Genomic DNA, 24,261 nt, shown 5'->3' on the forward strand with positions numbered 1-24,261 from the left:
TCTTTCCCTCCCTTGGCTCTATCCTTTCTTTCATTTCCTCAAAGCATTCCAGGCTTGAAAAATGAATCAACATATATACTATATGACTCAGAGGAGCAAAAATGTCGTCTGTAGGGGAAGGGAATGGCAAAGTCTTTAAAAAGGACATAAATCTAAATTAGCCCGAAGGACGTGGTGAAAGGACTCAGTAGTTGCTAACACATTCATGGTCACCAAGCTGGGCGACGCAGCAGGGGTGCAAGAATGTGGGACAAAATCTGCCAGCTGGCTACAGACCGCAGGACGTTCAGCAAACTCTGCTCAAGTGTCCAGTCCAACATACTGACTTTAGCTGCTTGTCATTTTAGGTATGTTTTCTAATGCCAAGATATTCTTGCACGGACATCTGTAATGCTGCCACATAAGCAGTGATGTTGATAATCAATACAAGCAGCAGCAAAATGGATCCATCCATCTAGGATTGTTTCTCTGTACAGTCTATCAGACAAGCCCGATGTAACGTCAGTGAGTGATGAGTCAGAAAGCTGTGGTTTTTGTGGAGATGTAGAAAACAACAACAAGCTGGGCTAGCCCAGTGTCTCAGGATGATGACATCATGACACAGTGAGTAGGAGGTAAAGAGGAGAACAATAATCATTCATCCCCATCAACCTCTGGCTCAGTTACACAAACCTCATTGATCTTCCTTCCCACTTTCTGACAGCCACGCTGGAATAAACAACTAGATAATACTGTTAATGCATAGATACAGTGAAGTATCACACCACAGTGTCCTGTTCTCAAACATACAGACATCAAGAAAAGTCCACACAAAGAAATTATGAGATTTGTGGTATTTTAAGGATATTTACAATTTCATGCATGGGGATGTACGTGCATACAAATATATCCATGTGTGCACTTGCAGAGATAAGATGAAACTCTAAACAGCCTCCCATTGTCTGGCTTTTTTTTTTTTTACTCCGGAGGCCTTAAACCAATTTACACACCAACTCCCTCCACCTCCTCACATACAGCCCCATGATGTTTAAATTAAAGAGGGAAGGATGGAGGGGGGAGCAGTGTAAAGGAGAGAAAGAAAAAAAAAAGTTTCCTGAACATAGTAGAAAATTATTTTCTCTGGACAGTTTTAAGAGTCGACATCCTGTGCTGGAGTTCTCTAATCATCACCAGCGCAATTTACAATCAGAACACACAGCAAGCCAGTTCAGACCAGCTCATCTGTTGACTTTGGCCCCAGCTGAGCTCCGCGTCCTGCTCTGTATGTGTGTCTGTGTGGGCCTGTCTGTGTGCTGTTGCCATTTGAGACTTGGGTGACTCGGCACTGGGCCTTGACAAGGGTGGGGTGAACCTCTGTGGGGCTGAGGCGACCGCACACATGCACATGTTCCCTCTCTCCTTCACACACACATTTGCACGCTGTTCTTTTTTGTGCAGAGGCACACACCATAAAATGTCCACTGAACAAACATGGAAATGCACTTGAGCACACATGCGTGCATAAGTAAGATTTGGGCATAATTGAGCGCTTGATAAACACAGATATGCACTCCATCAGGAGACTGTTGCAACACACACAGCCTCAAACGCAATTTCAACAGATGTACCACAAAAATTCCCACACACACATATATAGTTTTATACATATGTGCAGAAAAAAAACCCTGCTCCCTTGACATACCTATACTCATTTAGTGTGGCCCTGGTTCACAATGCACAGCCCTTGTGTACATATGTGTGTATGTGTGTGTCACACTCAGGATGCTCTCCCACCCACAGTTCCCTTTGGCTGGCCTCCACCGAGCCCAAGCCCAGTGCGGTGCTGCTGCCTTGCCGCAGGGCTGAACACTGCTCACTGTGTGTCTGCCCCCTCGCAGCCCCAGACTGTCCCGACCAATGTGCTTCTGATTAGGTGGCTTAATTACAGCTGTAAAAACAATGTTGATATAAGCCTCAAAATTGCAGTGTGTCAGATACTATTAGCCAACCTTGGACTCCAGCCATTGTTATCCAACTCCTCCAGTGACCCTCCCCACCTCTCCCTCCCTCCCTCTCTCCCTCTGGCTCCTCCCATACTTTTCCTCACCCATATGATTTTCCTCTCCCCTCACTTTTTCTTCACTCTTTCATGTCACAAGCTGCAGCACAGGCAGACTCCAAGAGGCCAAATGGCCCGCAAATAAACAGCAGTGGTATGCCCATTGACCTTGACACAGCCAGGAAAGTCGGAGGAACCTGTCTGGAATATCAAACATGCTCGAAACACATGACTAATAAAGCATAAATGAAAAAAAAAGAAAAAAGAAAATAATAGCTATTCTCTTTCGCTGATCAGGTGTGAATTATACTTCATCGGTTAATCTTAGGCCTCGGGTGCTTGACCTTTCATAGTGGTCTGTGGTCATTCAAAATAGGCACTGGCTCTGTGGTAGAGTAAGAGGATATTCTATTAGCAAACACAGCAAGGCAATGAAGGCTTCCAGAGGAGGGAGGTCAGACAGTCTGGGACAGGACACAAGGCTGTGTTGGGTTCTTTGTGTTTCAGTGACAGTGACTAAGGAGCGGGAGTGCGAAGTATGCCAAAAGTCTGGTCCAGGGAAAACTCAGCAACACCGTTGAGTGGAGGCAAGGAAGAAAAGCAAAGTAAAAACCTCAAGTATGCAAAACCTGGGTGGTCCCATCTTTTGACTGGTCTAAGAGAAAGTCCCCTTTTTTCCTCTGTCTCCATCCTTGCAGCAACTTCAACATCGATTCTCCTGAGAACCAGGTGTTGTGGATGAACCACGGACATTCATCAGGCTCACTTTCAGCTAATCAGCAGAGTTAGGACAACAAGCAGCGGAGGGACCAACAGGAGTGGGTAGAATTTGACAAAAAGGCGGCAGAGTGAACTGAGGGACATGCCAAGGGCGTGTTTCCAAACCCCGTAGTCCTCCATGGTGGCCTGCCTTAGCAGCTGGCAATTCAAGGTTTACCAAATTTGTAATGCCAAGGTCCTAAATTCACATTGGTAAGAAGAGCTAGACAGACTGAGACGAAAGTGAGGAAGCTAACTACCCAGGCCTGTATTGATTCTTGCGGACCGGGCAGGGTGTGTCTCTGCACTTCCCAGCCTTGAAAGGCCGTCTTGTCACTAAAGGTGGAGGCAATACAGTATGCCATCATTTGAATAATTGATGACTGATTCCTAAGTAATCAGTGTCCTCACAAGACAATGCATTCTCTCTCTCTCCCTGGTGGAGAGAAAGAGCTCAGCCTGTTTTTGTCCCGATGCCTTTAGAAGCAAAAGGTAAAAGCTTTAATGCACTGAAGCCACTGGAAGTGCTGCCTCTGAAGGACTCCCCCTGGAATCAGCTGGGATGGTGTGTCTCTCCTTATGAGGGGGCCTATCAGAGTGGCCTTCCAGTAAAGGGAGTGAGTGAGAAAGAGAGAGAGAGAGAGAGAGAGAGAGAGACAAAGTAGGAGAGGAAGATGGAGTCATTGAGTGAGCGAGTGTGTCGGGGCAGGAAGGAATGTGCACGCATTTAGATGTGGGAGTGCACGCTCATGCATATGTGCTGTAAAATATATACTGAGTATAAAGTTTGTTTAGGTGGTGCACATCAAAGACTGTGTGTGCTCAATACAAGAATGTCTTCACAAGTGCCCATGTGCGAGCGTGTCCTGGAATGCACAGCCCCTTCCTCTAAACAGGAAAGGAGTACAGTTAATAGCATCACCACCCTTTCCCCTCGCACAGAACGGTGGCCAGACCAGATGAACTTCAACTGTGAGCCAATCTGATCCCGTCCTGAACCCTTTTCACAGCACAAACACACATGTCCAATTTCTTGAGATTTCCGCTTCTACAAAGTACCTGGCAGGAGACGTGAAAATGTGCCTATCAATCTCGTTGCTAACCATTTGCCTGCTATCTACGAGATATGTGAACAAGGCAACAGAAAACAAAAGACGCACACAGTTGTGAGAAGGACAGGCCAATAACTCTACTACAGCTTATCTAGACAATAGCAGGTAATTAGTGAGTCTGTGTTTTGTTTGTAGAGGGGAGTCGGGCCGTGAGGTTGAGGTTGCTGTGTCTGTTACACTGGGACTCTCACTGGGCCTGTGTGCATTTACCATGCGGGCTCCTCGTAATACAAAGACACTTTGATCCACACACAGACTGTCCTGTTCTCACCTCATAGAGCCACTCCAAGGGTCACACAACACAGTGTCCTGAAATGACACGTGGCGTCAAATAGCGTACAACCCCTGGGAACCGCACATTATTACATGTACAGCGTAATCACTGTATTTGTCATGAGTCACTTGTTCTGTTTTTTTATTTGAACTTCAGTGAACTTGCCTCGAACTTGTTTTAACATTTCACAAACAAATAAAAGGGGGGTTACTTTGTATTTTACATGATTTGTATCTATAATCTTTATTGTTTTTAACAAACAAAACATTAACTCTGGGTCCCAGTGAAGCGTGTGGCTGTGGTGAGGTAAATGTAACTTACAATAAGAAAAGTGCACACACAATTTCCTCTGCTGAGATGTTTGTAGGGAAGCAGTAAGATCATTTCAATATCAAAGGCATATATTTGCTTAATTTGCATTAAACAGGGGAGGGTGGATGCACATTTGCAACTAAGAGGAGGTCCTTATCCCAATCAATCAAGACATGTTACTTGCGCAAAATCGCATAATTAAAAAATGCACAAATATCATAACTTCTCAAAAATATCCAATTATGATTCCTTTTTATCCCTGAGCACATGCCTCTCCTGTTTTCATTATGTTGTGACAGTAAAGTGAAACATTATTTAATATTTAGTGATGAAACAGGCAAGAAACTCTCTCCTCCAACTTGTGCTCGAGAAATAAAATTGGAGAGACAGTGAGACTCTCAGAGAAATATGCTGAAAGTGTCAATGCTGCTGCTTGAATATGGCAAAATTGCTTATTTTCAGATTCAGCCACATCAAGCAGTTTTTTTTCTGGCTGTTTGTGGAAGAGCTTGCATATTCATGGCCCGCCTGTTTTGAGAACCTGTCACTGAGCCTGTTATATAGCTCTCTCTGCCTTTCTGTTCAGGATGGCTTCGGAGGCAAAAACACTCCATCAGACTTAACACTGTCCGGCTGACACAGTCAGGCAGTAAAACTGACAGCCAATGGAGTCTGGCCTAGCAAATGAACTGGACATAATAAACCACTGACACAGGGGTCACCCTCTGTCACTGCCTGTGTATCCACTCATTCATAAGCACACGCGGAAAGGCACATATACACATCAAAAGGACAATGTGCCCCACATCATATTGCGATTAAATACCCATACACACACACACACACACACACACACACACACACACACACACACACACACACACACAGATCATCACTTGCATCCTCCCACTTCTCTCCTTTGGCTGGGTTAAATCCAGCAAAAACCCCAGCCTTGTATTTGACCTGCCTCCCACCTCAGCTGTAAAAGAGCGAGTGCAGGAAGGAGGAGCTGGTGAGCACCGGGCTGCCCACTTCTCAGACAAGAGCAACTATGGATTTATGACTTAAACTTGGCTAGTTATAAGGTCAATATAATATTGAAATGCATGGGAATAATTCCCCTTCTGCGTGGACAGCTACCTTCATAAGTCTGAAGGATTAATAAAACAACTGGGTGAGTGTTTTTTTGCTGCTATGAAAGTTCTCACTAACGGCATATCCCCCTGTGGCTCTGAGAAACAGAATAGGTGTTCGATGGGAGATTTATCAGCGTGGCTAACGCACTCAGGTCAGCAGCATTTCACTGGCAACACTGTTTGTGCCTATGTCTTTGCGTTGCTGCGCATATATATTTGTTTTCCATGTGAAGATAGCATTGTGTAAGTCATGTGTGTTATCAATCCTGCTTCCTCCTCCCACGCTATATGACTGCTGTGTTTCCCCCCACCCTCTCCTCCCAATCCTTCCCTCTGCTGCACAGCCTCTGTACACGGAGAGCTCTGCACAGTCCCCGTGGAATCTCCCGTGTCAGTACATTACCTTATAAGTGGAGGCATTGACTGTGGGGACTCTTTGATACACATTCACATACAGTACAAACACAATTGATCTACAGCGGAGCACCAAGAGGAGGGGGATGCTGGAGAAAGATCTACACACATATAACAGATCACAGGCCTTCTTGTGGAATAAGAACTGTGTGCAAGATGGAACAAAACGCTCCTTTGATAAGGATGTGACAAGGAGCAATCTTTCCCTGGAGTCAGCCGCTGAGCACCGAACACTATCAGCAATCTAGTAAAGACTCCACAGTAAAAATGTAATATTATCCTATCTGTACAGCCTCACATCGGACATAATGCAACTGGCTGTTTTAATTATACATTTCTTTTTCTTTTTTTTTCTTTTTGCATGAGCAGTTTTCCCCCTTAGGGATGATAAAATAATGACTCCATCTTTTTGACAACATTTGCAGCTCAATTAAAAAGTGTTCATGTCAATCTTCCCCTGTGTGGGCGCTGCCGGTTCACCATCTACACGCCAGCAGAAGTGGGATGTTGTCATCTGCAAGCCATGACAATACACAGGGGTCAAACCTCAGCACTGACTGTCTCTCAAGGCAGAAAAAATAGTCCATCCAATCTCCACACTTATTGGTAAAAGGAATTATTTACTCGCTTTATGTTTTTTTCAGAGATAAGGGAAAAACATACAAAAATCAGCGGGTGACTAATCGATCCCTCCTCCATTTATATTTAAAACTGTCGAAGAGAGGGGCGTTTGTTAGGTTCAAATAAATACTTTCTCTTAGATGTGGATGCAAGCTCAGACAGCAGTCAATGATATGTTTGAAATAAAAATAAATGAATTGGAGTGTTTTTGCTCTCAGTGAGAGGAGCCCTAATGAGAGTGATCACAGATGCCAAGACCAAACACTTCAAACAAAGGCAGCTTGTTCTTTCATACATGAACTGAAAAAACCTTTAAAGATATTCTCTTTAAAGAAAAACAAAACAAAGAGAGTGACAGAGAGGGAGATAGTGGAATTATATTGTCTGGTAGGGAGAGTCTGAACTGAAGAATCGCAACCTATTTGCTGTCTTTCTGGGAAGTGGTCATAATTGCATAATTTGTACGTGTAAAAGCAGAGGAATTTAGAAAATTACGAACAATAATTTGCTGTAATTATGGGTCTCCCCTCGCTGTACTTACTCTGGACCCTCACTCTGCTGCGTGCAATGCACACTATATTCTAAACGCTTCTGCTGTCCATATTCAGATGAGTTGTGCATATAAACAAGTGAGTGAGTGAAAAGTCCTTCTTGGTCTATTTAAACCCTCCCCCGCAGGCAACAGTATTTACAAGGAAACGGTTATCATTTAGTCTCTGTTGCGGATCAAAATGTCAAGCTCCACAGAGAATCTGAGCAGTGCTGTTAGGGCCAAAAGTGCAGTTTTAGAGCCCCAGGATCTGAGAGAAAAAAATGATTTGCAAATGCCCAAATATGTCTAATTGACCTGAAATATAGCCTGTGTGCAGGAACTGTTTGAAATCAATACGGAGAGCGAAAAAGATATCCTTGAAGGAACATTTCAGAAGATCATACCGCATGTCTTTTCGAAGCAGCATTATGAAGTATGCAAGAATTATGAAAACAATCAAGAAGTCATGAAAGGTCATGTAAATTAAAACTACAGCGGTTGCGGCAAATTAACGAGGAGTGCGGAACAGCTGTTTTTCACCAGCATAATAGCAGCACACTGAGCATTGCTGTAGATTATGTGAATATTTTGTAGACATGGACGCCATTTGTGAGTGAATTCACACATAATGTATTCCCTCTGTATTTATTTATTGTGTGTGTTTAGTGAGGTAAATCAATAAGCAGTATTCCCAGCCTTGATTGGATTCACAATTAGCTCTAGTAAGAGACTCCCTGACAGTAGGCATGTTGGATTCAGAACAACTAACCTGATTGTCTTTCCTTCACATCAACCGCCAGTCCACGCCATCCTCTCTGCTGTCCAGGTGCCTTGTGGGTAACGGTGAGGACTGGAGTGAAGCTCCTCCCGTGTGGCAGGTGGGCCGTGACAGCTCCAAGATGCTCTTTGACCTGAGAGGAAGGGAAAACAACATCAATGGTAATTCCCCTTCAAACACATTAACTGGGATGAACTGGGTCCCACCGAGCCCCTCTGAGTGGACTTGCATTGATCGCAGAAATCCATGAATAAATTTAGCACTAATTGATTTTTTTTTTTCCTCCTCAGAAAATAAATCTCTAATTCTGAGTAGAGGCAGTGAAAGTAGCAGATTGTGCAACTGCCTTCCTTTTTCTTTTAAATCTGCAGGAAATACATTTTGAGAAGTAACTTAATAAGCCACAAAAATATTAAGTGTCCTCTCATACCATCTGATCGAAGGACGCCTGTTCTTTTCGATGAAGCCACAAAGTTTTATCATATTTGCAACTTGACAAGAGTCAATAAAAAAACTCCACCTTGAGCTCAGTTGCTAAACAAACAAAGAGAATTCATTGTGCTGCGATTGCCGACACGACAAGCCCAGAAATTAACCCATTAGGCCCTCTGGATTTAAGCTACCATTTAATTGCTTTCAGTGGGGATTGAAGTAATAGTTGGAGGGGAAATGGTGTCACATATGCATTTACACGCGCTCCCTATTCCTCCACCCCGCCAGCTGGAAGACTGATACCGTCAATATCGGAAGAAGGCATTTACAAAAATTCCAAGCATTAAGTGTGGTGTAAATGCTGCACTGTTGTTACAAAGTGGAAGAAGATGTTGAAAATATGCCCTCATGAAGGTGAAATGCGCGGCACTTTTATTCATATTGAAAAAGGGAAAAAGGTATGAGATCAGTGAGGATTTCTTTATATTTACAAAGGGTAAGAAAATGTTGAAAATGTAAGACAGTGTTTCTTAATATTTCTGACCATAAAAAAACAAATGAAAACAAAATGTGTCAAACATTTTTTTTTTCTAATTGCAGCTTTATCAAGAAAGTATTCTATGTATCTTAAACTGTAAGTATGACATCACGATACATTTAAACAACAAACAATGCAGCCTAAACAGAGGTGTGGTCTTTAAGAAGAGCACTTATTTTTGTCATTCAATATAAAGCTAATTGGAAACACTCTGGAGCATGCCGTTCACAGTTTAATCATCGGACCCTAAAGTTCAGGCTGTTGTTTCAATAAGATTCTACAGTATTTCATTACATGTTTTTTGTTCGCATTGCTTTTCAAATCCATTGCTACAGCTGAAATCACTGCACAGTAAAATATCACAGATTTGTGGATGGAAATTGCATGCTTTTATTCTATGCTGCGATAAAAACGCCAAATCAGACTTTGCGTTTGAATATGGATGTTTGATCTGTAACAGAATATAGTAATAATGGTTAAATACACAACTTTGTATATAATAACTTCAGCCGATGTTAGTGTTTATTTCAAGTTGTCAATTGAAAGAGTCAGGGTGCTTATTCTTAGTAATGATTGAGGAGTCTTGATTTGGGAAGTTGTAGATTCAGGTATCATACTGCCACCTACTGGTGGAGACTTTTCTCAGAGATGTTCAGTCTGTCAGTGCACTCAGATGAGTTCCTCATGATTTAAAATATTCAGTGGTTTCATATAGGACAGCTTCTACTTAAATGACATCTATGGAAATTAATGATTACATTTAGTTCTACTTCAAATGATAGGTAGTATCCTCAGACATCTGCCTTAACTAGGAGAGGAAATGTCCCATGGGTTCCTTGAATAAACACCGTGCCCTGGGCTCTTTAAAGCACACGTAGCTGAAGATGTGGTTATGGTCTATCAAGACTCCCTTCACTGACAAACCTCAATTGCTCAGTCGTGCAAAGAGAAAAGCGTTCTCCTGAAATGTTCCTTTTTGTTTGATGGATGAGTTGTACATATAATGGCTGGGCATTACCTCTGCAAATAAACGCGTCTTGACATTGCCCTGCGCTGGAACATCTGGGACGCCCCAGAGACAGGATCAAAGGCCCTGCGCGTCCTTGGACTCTATCTGTGCCAAACATGCACAGCAAGCTCAAGAACGGCTATCCAGCGCATTTCAGTCATCATCATCTGCCCTGGCTGTGCTTGTTAGTCATCAGCTATTTCTGTTTAATTTGTTACAGTCATATTCCTCGGTGTTTTCGTCATGGTAACAGCAGGGCTGAGTGCGGTGCAGCCAGACAATACAGTAAATCAATTTACGAGCTTATTATCCAACAACAAAATTCTATCTTTAGCTAAGTGGAAACATGAGTCTGATGTTGAAAATCAAGTGCTAGACTGATTGATCTTTGTAGCTCTTTTCCAACTGACACGTCAGACTGAACAGCATCTCAACTCAACTCTCGTCTGTACTATACTATGGGGGCTGTGCTACAACACAATCCACATTACTTGGGATTTGTTTGGAGAGAACCAGCCAACTGCATAACCTTAATTAGTCAAGCTGTATTCATTCAAGTGATTACAATGCCCTGCACAGTAGTGAAGAGAAGCATCTGTCACTTAAACTCAAATGATTTCTCAATCTTTCCACTCATTGGAATAAATTTATTGTGTGTGTGTTTTAGCAGAAAATACAATATGTTGATGATTTTGTGCCAAAATTAAATACAATCTTGTCCAGGACAGCTACAATTTTATTTTATTTTTTTTGGCATTCATTAGACTGCCAATTATTTTTCTTATCAATCGATTGTTTATCCAAGGTAATTGTATAAAAGAGCGAGCAACAGCCATTGCAAGCTCTGAAGTTGCTTGTTTTTGTCCTACCAACAGCCTTAAATGAAAAAATATTCAAATTACAATGATATAAAAGACAAAATCTGCACATTTGAGAGGCTTGAAACAGCAAATATTAGAAATTTTTGAATGACTTACACCGTAATTAAAGTTATTTTATGGTATACACTCAAAATGCAAAAAGCACTGCACATTTTATCATTATGATAAGCACAAACAAAGGTTTATCTGGGATTGCTTTTTTCCCAGGTTCTTGAGTTTCATTGTGTTTGCCATTTCTAAATCTCCCCAAGGCTAAGCATCTGCTGTTCTCCAGCATGCACAACTGGGGGAAAAAAGCAGGATGTCACTTTTGTGAACTAGCCGCGGTGGAGAGGGGAGAAAATGACGCAATCATCAGAAAAGTGGTTTGGGTGGTGAAGCCAGGGCCTTACGAGGGGCAGGTTGCAGGGATCGCCTGCACCTCGGCAGATGTGCCTTGGTGTCACTCCACATCCACAGCCGAATGAATCACCCAACAGATGTTTAACGTCAAGGCCAGGCTGTCACGCCAGCCAAACACACACATGCACGCACCAGCCATGCAAAGATATGCATACACACTGTACAATTTATTACTGCATTAGGGAGAGTGGCTCCACACGGGGTCAGACCAAGGCGCTGACATTCACCTTGATGTGACTTTGGCCAAAATAACAAAACAGAGATTTCACCTAACCTTTAGAGCAGTGTTTGTAGAGCAGGAAATCTTGTGATGTGCACTTAAAACACACAACAGTCTGACTGAAGTGTAGTTCTGCTCAAACTCGCTGAGTCTCATGAAATGTTTCTACAGCATAACGTATTTTCAGAAACTCTTTTTGATCTCTGGCTTGTACTATTCTGAAAACAACCCGTCAATATTGAAAGACAGAAGATATTTTAGATAACTCTACACCAGCATCCCTGATTCTGTTTTGTGTGGGACGTCAAAACCTTTTCTACCAAAAAAGCTAATATGGCTTCTTACCACAGACGTAATTTTTATCGCCTCTTTGTTTTAAGGTGTTTTTTTTTGTTTTTTAGAAGTTGTTTTGGGGAGGGGATGACGAAATGCAACGCTGCTACAATAAACTGCCAAGGCTATAAAACAGATGTTCTCAACATTGGTAATGTCACACTACCATGCTGTACACTACACATTTCCACATGTGAGATTTAATTGACCCGAGGAGAGTTAGGATTAAACAAAACTAAGGAATTAATTTCAAACATTTGCATTTTTTTTCTCTTCACCCACTGTCATTTCAGGGTGAAGCGTCACTCAAGGATTTGACTGATCTTCTCACAGAATCAATCATTTTGTGTGCTGTGGGGGTATTTTTTCAAAAGTGTGCCTTGGTACTGAGAACACTGAGAATCACTGTGTTAGAAAAGAGCAATTGAAGGTAAGGAGCTTTTAAGAAAGAGTTGCTGGATCTTTGAGAACATTCTTGAGGCCCTTTTCCCCTCTTTTGGAGAAACCCAGGCAGATAAAAGGAAACACTCGGGTGGATTAAAGTGTTCAGAATGTATCAGCATCAAACCACTAGAGTTTTTGCCCTCTACATTTTTCAAACACAGTCAATAGATCTAAATATTTTACTGTGCCCTGGCCGATTTATTGTTTGATGTTTAAAAACTTGTGTGGAATGAAAGAAAATTCATTAAAGAAGATGGCCCCAGAACGAGGCCTTACGATCAGCTTTGAAAGTCTAGTTTAACTGGGATATTGATCATTCTCTTTCTTCTGTGACAAAGGCCACCAGGGACGCTGGAGGTGTCGGTGGATGAAGGCGCGCTGCCAATAACACCAGACATGTGTGTATACACTGTAGGTGAGGCTGGGAATTGCACTACTGACACTGAAAAATCCAATAACTCAAAAATGACCAAACAAACATCACATTCTTGATTCCACGCTGGTCAAAAGAAGATGTAGTCTATATTCTGGTTTAGATGAAGCAATGTGCACTTCTGATTTTTAAGATCTATGACAGATAAGACTGCGATATTTGTGGACTTAATTATAGAGCTTTGTGAGTCAACCATGCCTCTTTTTCATTGAGCAACCAAACAGTAATATGGGAATTTGATCTGATCACACTTACAGCTCGTAATCAGGAGCAGTTCCACCACTGACGATGATTACCTGCACTGATTTGAATTCACAAATCACAGCTATCATGAAAGAAATCTCTTGTATTCAGGTTCTATTCTAGTGGATATTCCCTTTTGGTTGTCCAACGTCAGTATGCCTGAGGGTGAACTTTAAAACATTCAGGCTTTACTGCAGGTATAGCTATACCCTTCATGGTCGACAAAATCAACACTGTTCCAAAAAAGTCCTCCACACAAGCTGGAAACACAGCATAGATTTCTGACAAAGGAGAAAGCACCATCATAGAAATCTTTTTTTTAAATGTATATTAGACAAATTCTGCACAGTAAAGCAAAACTTGATATGCTTAAGTAATTCCAGCTTAGATTGCCATCAAAGATAACTCCTTAAATTTCTGGCAACTTTCTTGACATCAGGAGACAGACTAACCACAGCATAATTAATTAAATCTTTGGAACATGCGGGGCAAGGAGTTCTTTTCCCTGAGCTACAAAAAATATTAGACAAGCGGGACTTGATAACTGTCAGCAGTACTTTGAAGATGGCCAGGCTATTTAGACTGATACTTTAAAGACAGATATAACGACATATCATCAGTGCATCAGTGTCAGATGAAAATCTGCAGGTTGTGCAATTTGTAGAAGTTCTGAAAATGCAAACTGCATACCCCATATCCCTGTATAAGATCAAACATAATCAAAACATGAAATTAAATTTTGACCATGAAGCTAATCATAGCAAAGTAATGTTTGTGTGAGAATGTAAATACATGTAAGCAATGTAAATAACAAATTACATGATTGTGGTGCATTCATCATCCTTCGTACAGGCCTGCACACAGAGGTGATTAAGCTGGTTTCCCCTTGACACTGCCATACTGGGGGGATGCAGTTTCCTAAAAAAGTTCAGCTTTCATTTCAAATTATTATATCTGCCTTTTAAAATGTCTCCTCAATTTTATCAGGACAACCAAAAAGAGTTTGAAAGAGCTCACAGAGATAACAGAGGATATGATAATTTGGATAATAATGTATTTTTCAATGAGTTATAATTACATTACAAGCAAATTATGCTGCAAAATTCTGAAGCAAAGTATGTTTGTTTTTTTTCTAGACTGCAGTTTTCAGAGTGTGGAGTAAGGGGATGAATTTCACACAAATCAGTGCCAGCTCCTGATCCAAATCAGGGAAACAGCAGAATACCGTGCCTCGCCTTGCCTTAATTCTTTAAGAACTAGTGAGATAGAGATGTGTGGGCAGAATGCTTACACAATCTACGTACTGTGAATGTGAGATGTTATTAGGACAGCGCTTTCATTTTTACAATGTTTGCATTTGTTTTTCACTGCATAAATACATTGTTGTTGCGATAATAGCTCTATAATGTATAATTCAACATAAAAACTCCCTGCGTTTCTGATTAGGTACATGAAAAACAATGTTGTTTGCCTCATGTTTTGCAAAAAAAATGACCCTCCTTCAAAAATTGAATCAGTTTTTGGCACAGCTGTGACCATGCAACTTGGCCAGTTTACATAAAAATGCACCTCTTCTCTTTCCAAGCATCAGTTACTGATTTCCATATTTTCCTGCTCCAACCATGGCTCTAATCTCAAGGTCTGTGTGTTTCAGTATGGCAGCAATTGCTATAAGACTAGATCTCCCACAATAATCTGAAATGGACTAAACCACTGATGGACAATGGTTAATGGATAAATGCTCCCGTTTTCCGACCACTGCGCTCTACAGCGTCTATTTCATGCGTCTCTGTTTTCAAGAATCTCTTGTATTTCTCTAACCATCTTCCCTGAATATTCGACCCCTCCTCTGCCTTATCTACCATAAAGTAAGTGAGTGAAATTCACATTCTGCAGCCGAATGAGAAACTCAGTAAACATGGGGTAAATAAAGAACTGACCGGAGGTGAAACAGGTCCTTACATTCAAATGCAGGCAGGCCTGGCCGGCCATCGTCTCCCTGAAGTCAAACTGCTCACTCACTGGATGCACTTGTCTCTTCCATGGCATATGTAGAGACTGAATAAACAGAGGAGTTTGAGTCAGTGTCTGTGTCATCAGTAACATGTTTGTCCCAGCAAAATCAGGTAATAAGGTGCATGAAATATAGCCCTACCTCTTAACAATATCATGACCTACTGAGCTGCTGGCTAATCTGATGACACCGACAGGGAGATAAATACTAATAAACTATCTTACTGCACTCCTGCTACTGACCACACAGCACATTGACATTATTAGCATCATGAAAAAAGACATTTATAAGAGCTAGACTTTTACCAGCAACTCAGAACTGTACATTATTGGGCAATTCACAGCTGTTTCAAGGTACAATATGTCATTTTTTTCTACATTGTGCCTGTGGATCTGTGAGAAGATGCAACCTGTGCCAGACATGCTGTAGCATTTGAGTGAAGTTTAAACAATGTCCTGTGATTTCTATGACCTGATTTACAAATAATTCAGATTACATGAAGTAGCATTAAAGATGTACAAACTGGGCAGCCAATTTTCACATAAAACTTATCAAAGTTGTTAGTGAATATAATTTAATGTGTTAATGTCCTTGGTGCAGCAGTGAAAATGCCTGACAGCACTCTGTCCTTCTTTCCAAGTGTCTCTCCTTTGAAAAGACACACAGGACACAGCAGGAGGTGAGGTGTGATGTTCTCTCTTTTTATTGACTGACATGGCTGATGAGGGCCCATCCTGCACTTTGGCAGGAGGGTAGGCCAGCATGCGGAGGTGGCGCCCGCCAGGGTACGAAGAGGGGACGACATGGTCGTCCTTCATAGATATTCCATGCGTGGCTTTACCCTCAGCTGCCCTGTCAAGGTCTGTGTATGCCCCTCCAAGGGGGCTGAGACAGGGTCATGGATGACACCCGCCTCTATGCCAGACGTGACAGCACAGCTGGGCTGCTTAATGACAGAGGGGCCTGGCCCAGCACACACCTGCCCATCCTGGGCAGGGCAGGCGACCTCACGGGGAGAAAGAGGAGCCGTTGCCACGTTCGATGGACAGATGTTCTGGAGAGGAGACAGCAGAGACAGCTGCACTACAGGGACCCCTCCGTTTCTCTCCTCTCTCCAGTAATTGAAAATCATGTAAAAGGTCAATTGTGTGATACTGGCTGTCCCTCTCTGCAAGTTGTTCCTTTCAGCCAGAACATGACAAAAACAACACTGACTGGATGACAGCTTTTGCTGCAATTACCGCCTATTTAACTATGGATGTCCATGTAATGACGATATCTGTAAACATTCCCAGTGAATAAATCTGCATATAAAAAGAGGTGTGGGCCATCTGTTGGGGGCCATGAATAGGGGTCCCTGAGAGAAACCTAATCATTGGGTACATTTCACAGACACTGTTATGACATTTGGACTCCAAATGAAAGAGGACTGTAAGTGGGGATGTAAAAACCACTAATTCCAAACTCTCAACAATTATTAGTAGAAAGGCCGGGGTGAAGAGTCCACTGTGGTACGGGGGGGGGGGTCAGCGCTTGTCCTGAATACTGACAGGGAGTGACCCTCCTTCTGGGATTCACTCTGATGAGAAGTGGCAAGGTTCTAACCTCCACAGAATTGCTCTCGATTTGCGGTTGTCTTAAACAGAACCAGCTACAGAACTGTCACACACCATCAGTTTCTCAGGAATCCAGCAGATTTCTAGACCTTCACTGACAAATTAACGATCGTAATAGACAATGAGCACGCATCAAGAAACAACAAACAGAAATTAGATAAACTTCAGCCATTTTTGCGAGACACTTGGTTGTTGACTTTCATGTACTTGAACCATGGCAACGTGCTTGAAACGCTTTTTTTGCTTGACCTAGATAAATGCCAGTTTTATGGAAAGTAGAACCAGTACAAAATGTTTAGATGCCAGGACTGTGAAATACAGCATACGAAAAGATTGTGTCAGTGTTGGACAAAGACTGGCCTGCATCACTGTGACATCTCATCAAACATTTATTTCAATGATCTTAAAGTTAGAAAAAGTTGTTACCTTTAATGAGGAACATCTTCTGGCTCACCCACAAACATGTGGTTTTGAGAGAATGCTTTAAAATTTTAACAAAAACAAGTGCTGTGACTTGAGTACCAGCACAAACAGGAAGGAAACAATATATTCCGTAAACTCCTCCAAATGAGAATGTTATCAATTACACTTGTGTCTGCAGGAAAAACAAAATGAAGCTCTTCAAGATGCATGTTTCTGGTTTGACTGACTGTAACCCTTTGCCAATAACAATGTTACCCGCAATCACGATCCAAACCACAAACCCTTGGAACGGCACACTGTCACAAATTATGTTTTGATTCTGGCCAAACGTAACAGCTTCCTGACGAGTGCTGTTTTCTCTTCCTGTCAGTTTTATCATCTTGAACCAAATGCAAACTAGAGGAGGCTGTTTTCACTGAAAAGAGGACATTTAGTAACATGCTGGCTGCAGCACATGACAAACTTTTAAAAAAAATGTGTAATGCAGGTTAACCTGCTAAAAATAGACAGTTGACTCTTTTTCCATTGCTGGAAAATGCTGGACATCTTTTTCCTTTTTGTACTTTTCAGGTATGGGCCACAAAACGAGGAATGGTAGAAAACATAATGGAAGACAGAATAAAGTCACAATGGTTATTTTTTAAAAAACCTTTTACTTCTGTCTATCTCTCAAACTAAATGCTGACTGAACAATGTCAGAGAGCTGCTGAAACATTAGGACCTTCAATGAGTGCCATAGCATCGTGCCGGTAAAAGGGAAGAAAATGTTACGTTTTATCACTGCCAATCAGTGCTGGATTCATGTTATAACTCACGAATTTCAAAGGAAAAAATATCTGCACTCATTAAACCAAAAAATATATTTTGACATCATTGCTCCATCTTTGTCTTTACTCCTAATTGTCTCTCATGATTAGAAAACAAACACGCATCACTTATTTCCAATCACTCCTAAAACCACTTGGCCCCTTAATTTAAATGTGTGAGCGTGATTGTTCGTATGCCACTTGAATGAGAGTGTAACTGTGCAACTGTATGTGTGTAGCACACCAGAATGCACATTTCAAAGGCAAGACAGCTCCTGGGCTTGCTGAACTTTGCTTGTTATCAGGAGCTGAGAGTGAAATGGAGAGAATTGATCTTTTGTCTACTGGAGGTGCACTCCCTTGGGCCGGGCCGCTCGCTTGCTCACTCGCTTGGCTGCCATGCAGAGGGCTCCCTTTCTCATCTTACCCCCCACCACCACCATCCCTTCACCCACCCCTCGTTCACTCACTCTCTCTCTCTCTCTCTCTCTCTCTCTCTCTCTCTCTCTCTGCATGGCGGCTGCCTCTCCTCCAGCTGACACTTGTCCTGCCGTTACTGGGAGAGATGTGCGCTGAGCTGCTGACATCAGGATTGATCTTCCTCCTTTTCCCCATAAGCTCCATATCAAGCTCCTGGAGACTCTGGAGGAGACAAAGAATGGGCAGAGGGGTGGGGATAAGGGGTCTGGGAGGCGGCCGGAGTGGGAGGAGGGAGAATATTGTCAACTCACATCACCTCTTCAAACTAACAATGTTTGTTGCAGCAAAGGAATAGAGAAGACATAGTTGACAGTTTTATTGGCGATGGTAGAGGGAAGTTTGCTCTTTTTACTAAATTGTTGCTCACAGTAACACCACAACACCACAACTAGATCTCCTAATGCTACTGAGAGCACATATTTTTCATGAACAAGTCTCAAATGATTAAGTGTTAACTAAAGTACAGAGGATGTGGTATTAACAGTACATCAGCCAGTGCACGGTACGTAGTCTGCTGGTAGAGTGTAGACCATCATTAGTATTAACAGTTAATTCTGTTATTATTAATCCTGTGACTGATGATCTAACCAAACTAACACCAAATGTACACTAAACACAAAGAAACTAACTGATCGAGGCAGAAGTAGATAAGCAATTCCAGTGTTCTGCAGGATCAAATGACTATTTTGTCAATGGAGTCTGGTGGTTTTGGCAAGAGCGTTGCAGTTGTTTCTGGTTAAACAAAAGGGATCTTACTCTTTAACAAAAGTTTTATCTACGTAGGTATCATCTCCATAACATTGTGAATAATAAGTAATAAGTATTACATTGCTGCCATTGTAGCTTATTTCGCAGCTGCCGGCTGAGGCACTCTACTGGACCACTTTCAAAACCTATTTACCTATTTGTCTTTTAGACTAAACCCTTTAAGGCTAAGCCCTCACCACAGAGGCCAGTGTTTGACTCCAGCCTGGGGCCCTTTGCTGCATTCCTTCTCTTTCCCCTGCCATTCCTGTCTCCCTCCAGCTGGCACCCTCCTTAAAAAAAGCAGAAATGCCACAATAAATAAATCAATCAATCAATCAATGGCATCATTCTGGGAATAAAACCTCAAAACTTGCTTGCTTCAGTTATTTTCCACCAATACCAAACCACATTTATATGACTGGTAAATAACTAGATCATTGTGAGGTCACACTTAACAACACATATGAAAGTTGTGACTAATGCCAAAGGTATCTTTACTTTCAGTACTTACTTGTCAATAATACTATAGCAAAATGCCGGATGCACACCTGGAACTGGAATTCCATCAAATATTGATCACTTCTTCTTCTCTGGCTCATGGCCTTACCTTCCTCCAAATATACTTTATATCTGTAAATTAGGTTTGGCAATTTGGTGTTGATACAACAAAATAGACCTCTCAATAGCTGTCAAGCTAAACTAAACTCAACTAATTCCTTCTGCTAGAGTTGGTTTAATAAGTTTGTTGTAGTGCCTTTTTGTTGTTACAATCTCTATGCACATCTTACATAATACTGTGGTTTGCTGTATATCAGATCCGTTGTAACCAAACCCCTTTCAGATTTCAAGTTGCTCCAGTTTTTAGAACAAAATCCTCCAACCTGGGAGCAATGTCAAGTCTGGATTATATTCTCAAACAGACAACTGCGGACACCATGGTTACATAGATGTATTCTATGGCTTGTTGCAGCATAAAGACCATCAAATTTGAGGTACTCGGATGTCGGCAGAAAGCCTACGTGTACACCCTCTGATGATAAAATTTACATCAGAAGCTGAGAGTATAATTTCAGTATTATTTGTGCTTTCAGCCATACTTGTTGCTGTTGTACGTAATTACGTGGCATAATCACATCAAAATTACTATAATGGTATAATCATAAACAATATTTTACGGCACACCCTGACTGTAAACAGATTTTTTCAGTACCTCACAACCAACAAACGAGCCAGGCAAAACAAAAAAAACAGCATCTACAACTGAATAAACTGGTTTAAAATTAATCTAGACTCATAATTAGAATGAACATAAAAAAGTAATAAATAACACGATCAAACATTAAACACTTGCATCAAACAACGTGTGCAGTCCAGACAGTAAAGGATGTATTCTCAGTGGCTCTTGAGGACTTCTTTTGTGATTCTAAGTCCAGGCATCTGAGAGGATTTGACTGGGGATCTTTACAGTTATTACTGTGTGTTATTGGCATCACGAGGAGTGCAGACCTGGGAGGAAGGGTTCAGGCTGGGTGGGTGGATGGGGAGGGCGGGGGCAGATGGGGGAAGTCTAGAAGCAAACATGATAATTTGCGGGTTAGCCAATTTCAGGAGGCTGGATGGCCCGATACCCTCGGTAAGCATCCGAGAGCAGCGGAGACCAGAGCGGAGCAGGGCAGAGCGGTGCAGGAGGAAGATGAATCAGGTTTAATAACAAAGGGTTCTAATTGCCCCCCACAACCCCGCACCCCCACCTCGGAGCTGAACTCTAATTACGGTGAGAACACAGTGCACTGTCACCCAATATTAAGTTGTTGAAGAGCCGGACGAGATAATCGATAAACACTTTAGTTGTGGGGGGGGTGGGGGGGTGGAAGGCGGGGAACAGAGAGAAGAGAGCGAATAAAAAAAAGTAAGATGCCCCGTCCATTCAGTGGGAACCAGCAGCACCCAAAGCCCTCCTGGCTCATGAGAACACCACTGGGACGGTCCAGGAATGATTGCAGAGCAATAATCCTGAACATACCCCTCAACACCCCCATACAAACACACTCACTCAAATGCACAAAACACACACATCCATTTGAGCATACCGCACAACGTAGAGCCCCTCCTTCCCCATGGGCTGCCTGAGCACCCGTGCGTCTGAGAGGAAAGGTGAACACGGTCACCCTAATTACAGGGGCCCCAGCTCTCTCACACACTAACACACACTCACCAGGCATAACTAAAGACAGGCCAATTAGGGCGAGAGGGAGATAAGGGAAGTTTTATTTGTATACTAATTAAGCCCCTGATGAAATTCAAAAGGGAGGTGGTGAAGGGGATTGGGGGAGGGAGCGGACGGGTAATTGTGTGTTTGAGAAAAGGTTGCTTTAGGTGCGGTTATCTGAGAAGCGCAGCCTTGAGATAGTTGCCCCCTAATCCCATGCTGAGCCCCGGCACTGCACTGCAAGGTCTCTCATAATTTTATCTGTTACATATGAAATGGCAGGCTCTGACAGCGAGATCATCAGCAGCGTTTATTGTCTATTTGGTCCTCGTTTCCGCTGAACATAAAAGAAGTTGTCGTGCCAAAGAGACTGCCCCCCCCCCCACCACCACTTTTTTTTTTTTTTTGGCTGGAGTTTAAGCTAAAAAACAATCTCAAAATCTGCCAGTTTATTTGTTAACAAATTCAGCATTAAGAGAATATTTGGCAATGTGGTTATGCTAATTAATATCTGAGGTTGTGACCTCTGATCACTGAAGTATGGATTCAAGTTGCTAAAATGTTAATTAGATCCTTCTTGTGTATTTTGACATATCTTTGTTAGCTTATACTATTAACACTGGCTCTGTTCTATTCAAACGTCCCAGTAAACAATTACAGTGAACAAGCATGAACAGCACCAAGACCCTAGAACGGTCTCACCTACATGGAATGCAGCCATCATAAAAGTTATTATTTACACCTGTGCTTTCCCTGCGACATAAACTATATTTTGCTCAGCAGGAAGTCTGATCATTAGTGAATGTCAGTAATAAAGTGTTTTAATATCAGCAGCCTATTAATTCTTGATGATGTTGTAAATCAGTGATTCACACATTTTTACCTTGTGACTCTCGGCCCCTTTTATCACAAGGTGTGTAGATCTATTGGCTTTGGGCACTGTTCCCTTGTCGCATTATCTCATTTGAATAGTTATGTGAGACCATTACTATGCTGTCCTTTATTGTAATTCATACTACACAGGTAATGATTACAGACAAACTTTAAAAAAAAAAACAGTAACATGTGTTTTGTTCTTTTTTTTACGTTTCCTACCTGATTAATAATAAAACAGCTGTTCAGAATTATCTTGCAAGCTGTTGGGGTGATCCTGAGTCACAGGTTGGGAAACACTTCAGAAAAATGCCTGCCTGAGAACATGCCGTCACATTTTATTTGTGCCTATTTCTTTCAAAAAAAATCTCACATAAAATACTGATGCTTGATGTCACAACTAGGTATGGGATGACAGAAGACTTTAACAGGGATCATGATAAAAAGCACTTGCAATAACTTGATCAATGTGAATTTTCATTGTCAGAAAATTTCCTCATGTGAATGACTTGAAAATGCTGTCTCGCTCACTCATGTATTGTCATATAATAGTTTCCTGAGTTTTTTTAAAATTGCCTATATCTGTCACTGTAGCAAGGCCCCCACAACAACAAGATAAACTGCAACATAAGGAAGATGAAATTACCAGCATTCGTTTATCCCTTATTTAAATAGAGGGACCTAAGTACTTATGATTACTTATTCAAATTCCTCGCTTGTTTTCCCCTAAAAAAAAATTGTGTGTCCCATCTGTGATGCAATAAAAAATATTTGTTTAAAGGTTCAAGTGAAGTAAGCATGCTTTTAGTGCAATTTAATATTTATTTTTCTAGATTTGAGAATATTCTCATGAGTATCAGGATAATGTTGTGAATACCATCATTATCATGTTGGACAGGGTAATCTAGTGATCGTGCCTGGTCACAATATTGAAAAACTGCATATTTCCTGTTTATTTAAGACATTTGTTGCCCAAACTAATACAGTCTAATGAAACTAACCTGCAACAAAGCATGAGCTCACCTGAAAGCACCTGTCAGTAGACTACAATTACAACTTCAACCATATAATTTTAACAAAATGATCAGAATCAACACCTCTCTGAAACAAAAAACCTAAAACTTGAAATCATAACCATCATGAATGTCGGATTTATTGCAGGACTGTTGTGTTAGACTGCAGTAGTTGTAGCTTGGTGATAAACGTGCAACTATGTTTAGTGTATGTAGCAGAAACGAGTCTGTTTTAGAGACTCCTGTGACTCAAGTGTGCTCTTATTTTTACAGTCAGCAAGGTGCTATCAGGTAAATAATGGGTCATAAAACGACAAAATTAGCCAGAAGAAATGTACAGTTACCCACCTGTTAGCTACGACAGGAACTTCCGGGCAAAATAAATAAATGAAATTAAAATAACATTTTTTTAAAAAGTTAACGTTAGCTAGCATCGTCTCTAAATTCTGACGTGAACGTCAGAACGCAAGCTAGCTTGTGATGCTGACATTAGCTAACGTTTTCTGTTGCTTACCTGTCCAGCAAAGATGCCAACTTTAGTTTCAGTGGACCAAAACTGCCTCCTCTGATAAAATATACCACATTTACCTTGTGTTTAGGAGAAATAAAACCAAATTCATGGTGTTTTACGTTCAAGGTAAACGATCAACGTCTGCTCCTGCCTGTATGACGTAACAGCACGTTACCCATAATTCAAGAGTGCAGCTCTGCTACTTTTAGTGTCTGTTTTTTATTCTTAGTTATTATTTAAAAAATTCGAGATCCAAAGTGTCTAGAATTAAATATAAAGACAAAATAGCCATTATTGAGCAAATCATCTTAGGTTAGTTTTATTTCATTCCAGTGAGTCTTTCTTTTTATTGCTGTATTTTTCTGGTATTACTTAATGCCTAATTATTTTTTATATTCTTTGCAAATCAAGGCAAACAGGACAGAGCCAGTAACGTGATTCACTGTTTATTTTTCATTTCTATTGTTTTTTTTTTTTTTGTTGGTTACATTTGGTTTCTAAAAGCAAAATCAAATACCTGCTTTATGAAAAAAAAAAACAGCAACAACAATAATGAAAGTAGAAATACATCTCTTGATTTAAATAAATAAATAAATGCTATATCTCAGTGAGCAGGAGCAGATCCAAGACTGAAGGGTCCATCACTAATGCTCCTTCT

General features: G+C 41.4%; 1 protein-coding gene and 1 long non-coding RNA gene across 35 annotated transcripts in view; one reads left to right on the forward strand and one right to left on the reverse strand.

Annotated features, from left to right (window-relative positions):
* Positions 1-23,812, reverse strand: part of LOC119029961 — a 157,550-nt gene extending 133,738 nt beyond the window's left edge. For 9 of the 34 annotated variants that reach the window (XR_005078292.1, XM_037117796.1, XM_037117880.1 and 6 more), the window contains exons 1-5: positions 23,607-23,800; positions 19,195-19,287; positions 18,245-18,412; positions 14,874-14,969; positions 7,968-8,109 (exon numbers count right to left, since the gene is read on the reverse strand). Coding sequence is in view for 24 of the 34 variants with exons in the window: in XM_037117796.1 (XP_036973691.1) it covers positions 7,968-8,109; positions 14,874-14,969; positions 18,245-18,412; positions 19,195-19,260 (472 nt within the window). In the remaining 10 variants the exon portion in view is untranslated. Of the gene's footprint in view, positions 1-4,365; positions 6,560-7,967; positions 8,110-14,873; positions 14,970-18,236; positions 18,456-19,194; positions 19,288-23,606 lie in introns of those variants that run through there. The other 25 variants (XM_037118540.1, XM_037118852.1, XM_037118932.1 and 22 more) reach the window with 14 other exon arrangements.
* LOC119031229 lies at positions 8,024-14,850 on the forward strand. Its single transcript, XR_005078557.1, has 3 exons — positions 8,024-8,137; positions 12,574-12,650; positions 14,048-14,850. It is a non-coding gene; the product is annotated as an uncharacterized LOC119031229 (long non-coding RNA).
* Positions 23,813-24,261: the final 449 nt, after the last annotated feature.

Source organism: Acanthopagrus latus, chromosome 1 (assembly GCF_904848185.1).
Source record: "Acanthopagrus latus isolate v.2019 chromosome 1, fAcaLat1.1, whole genome shotgun sequence".
NCBI lineage: Eukaryota > Metazoa > Chordata > Actinopteri > Spariformes > Sparidae > Acanthopagrus > Acanthopagrus latus.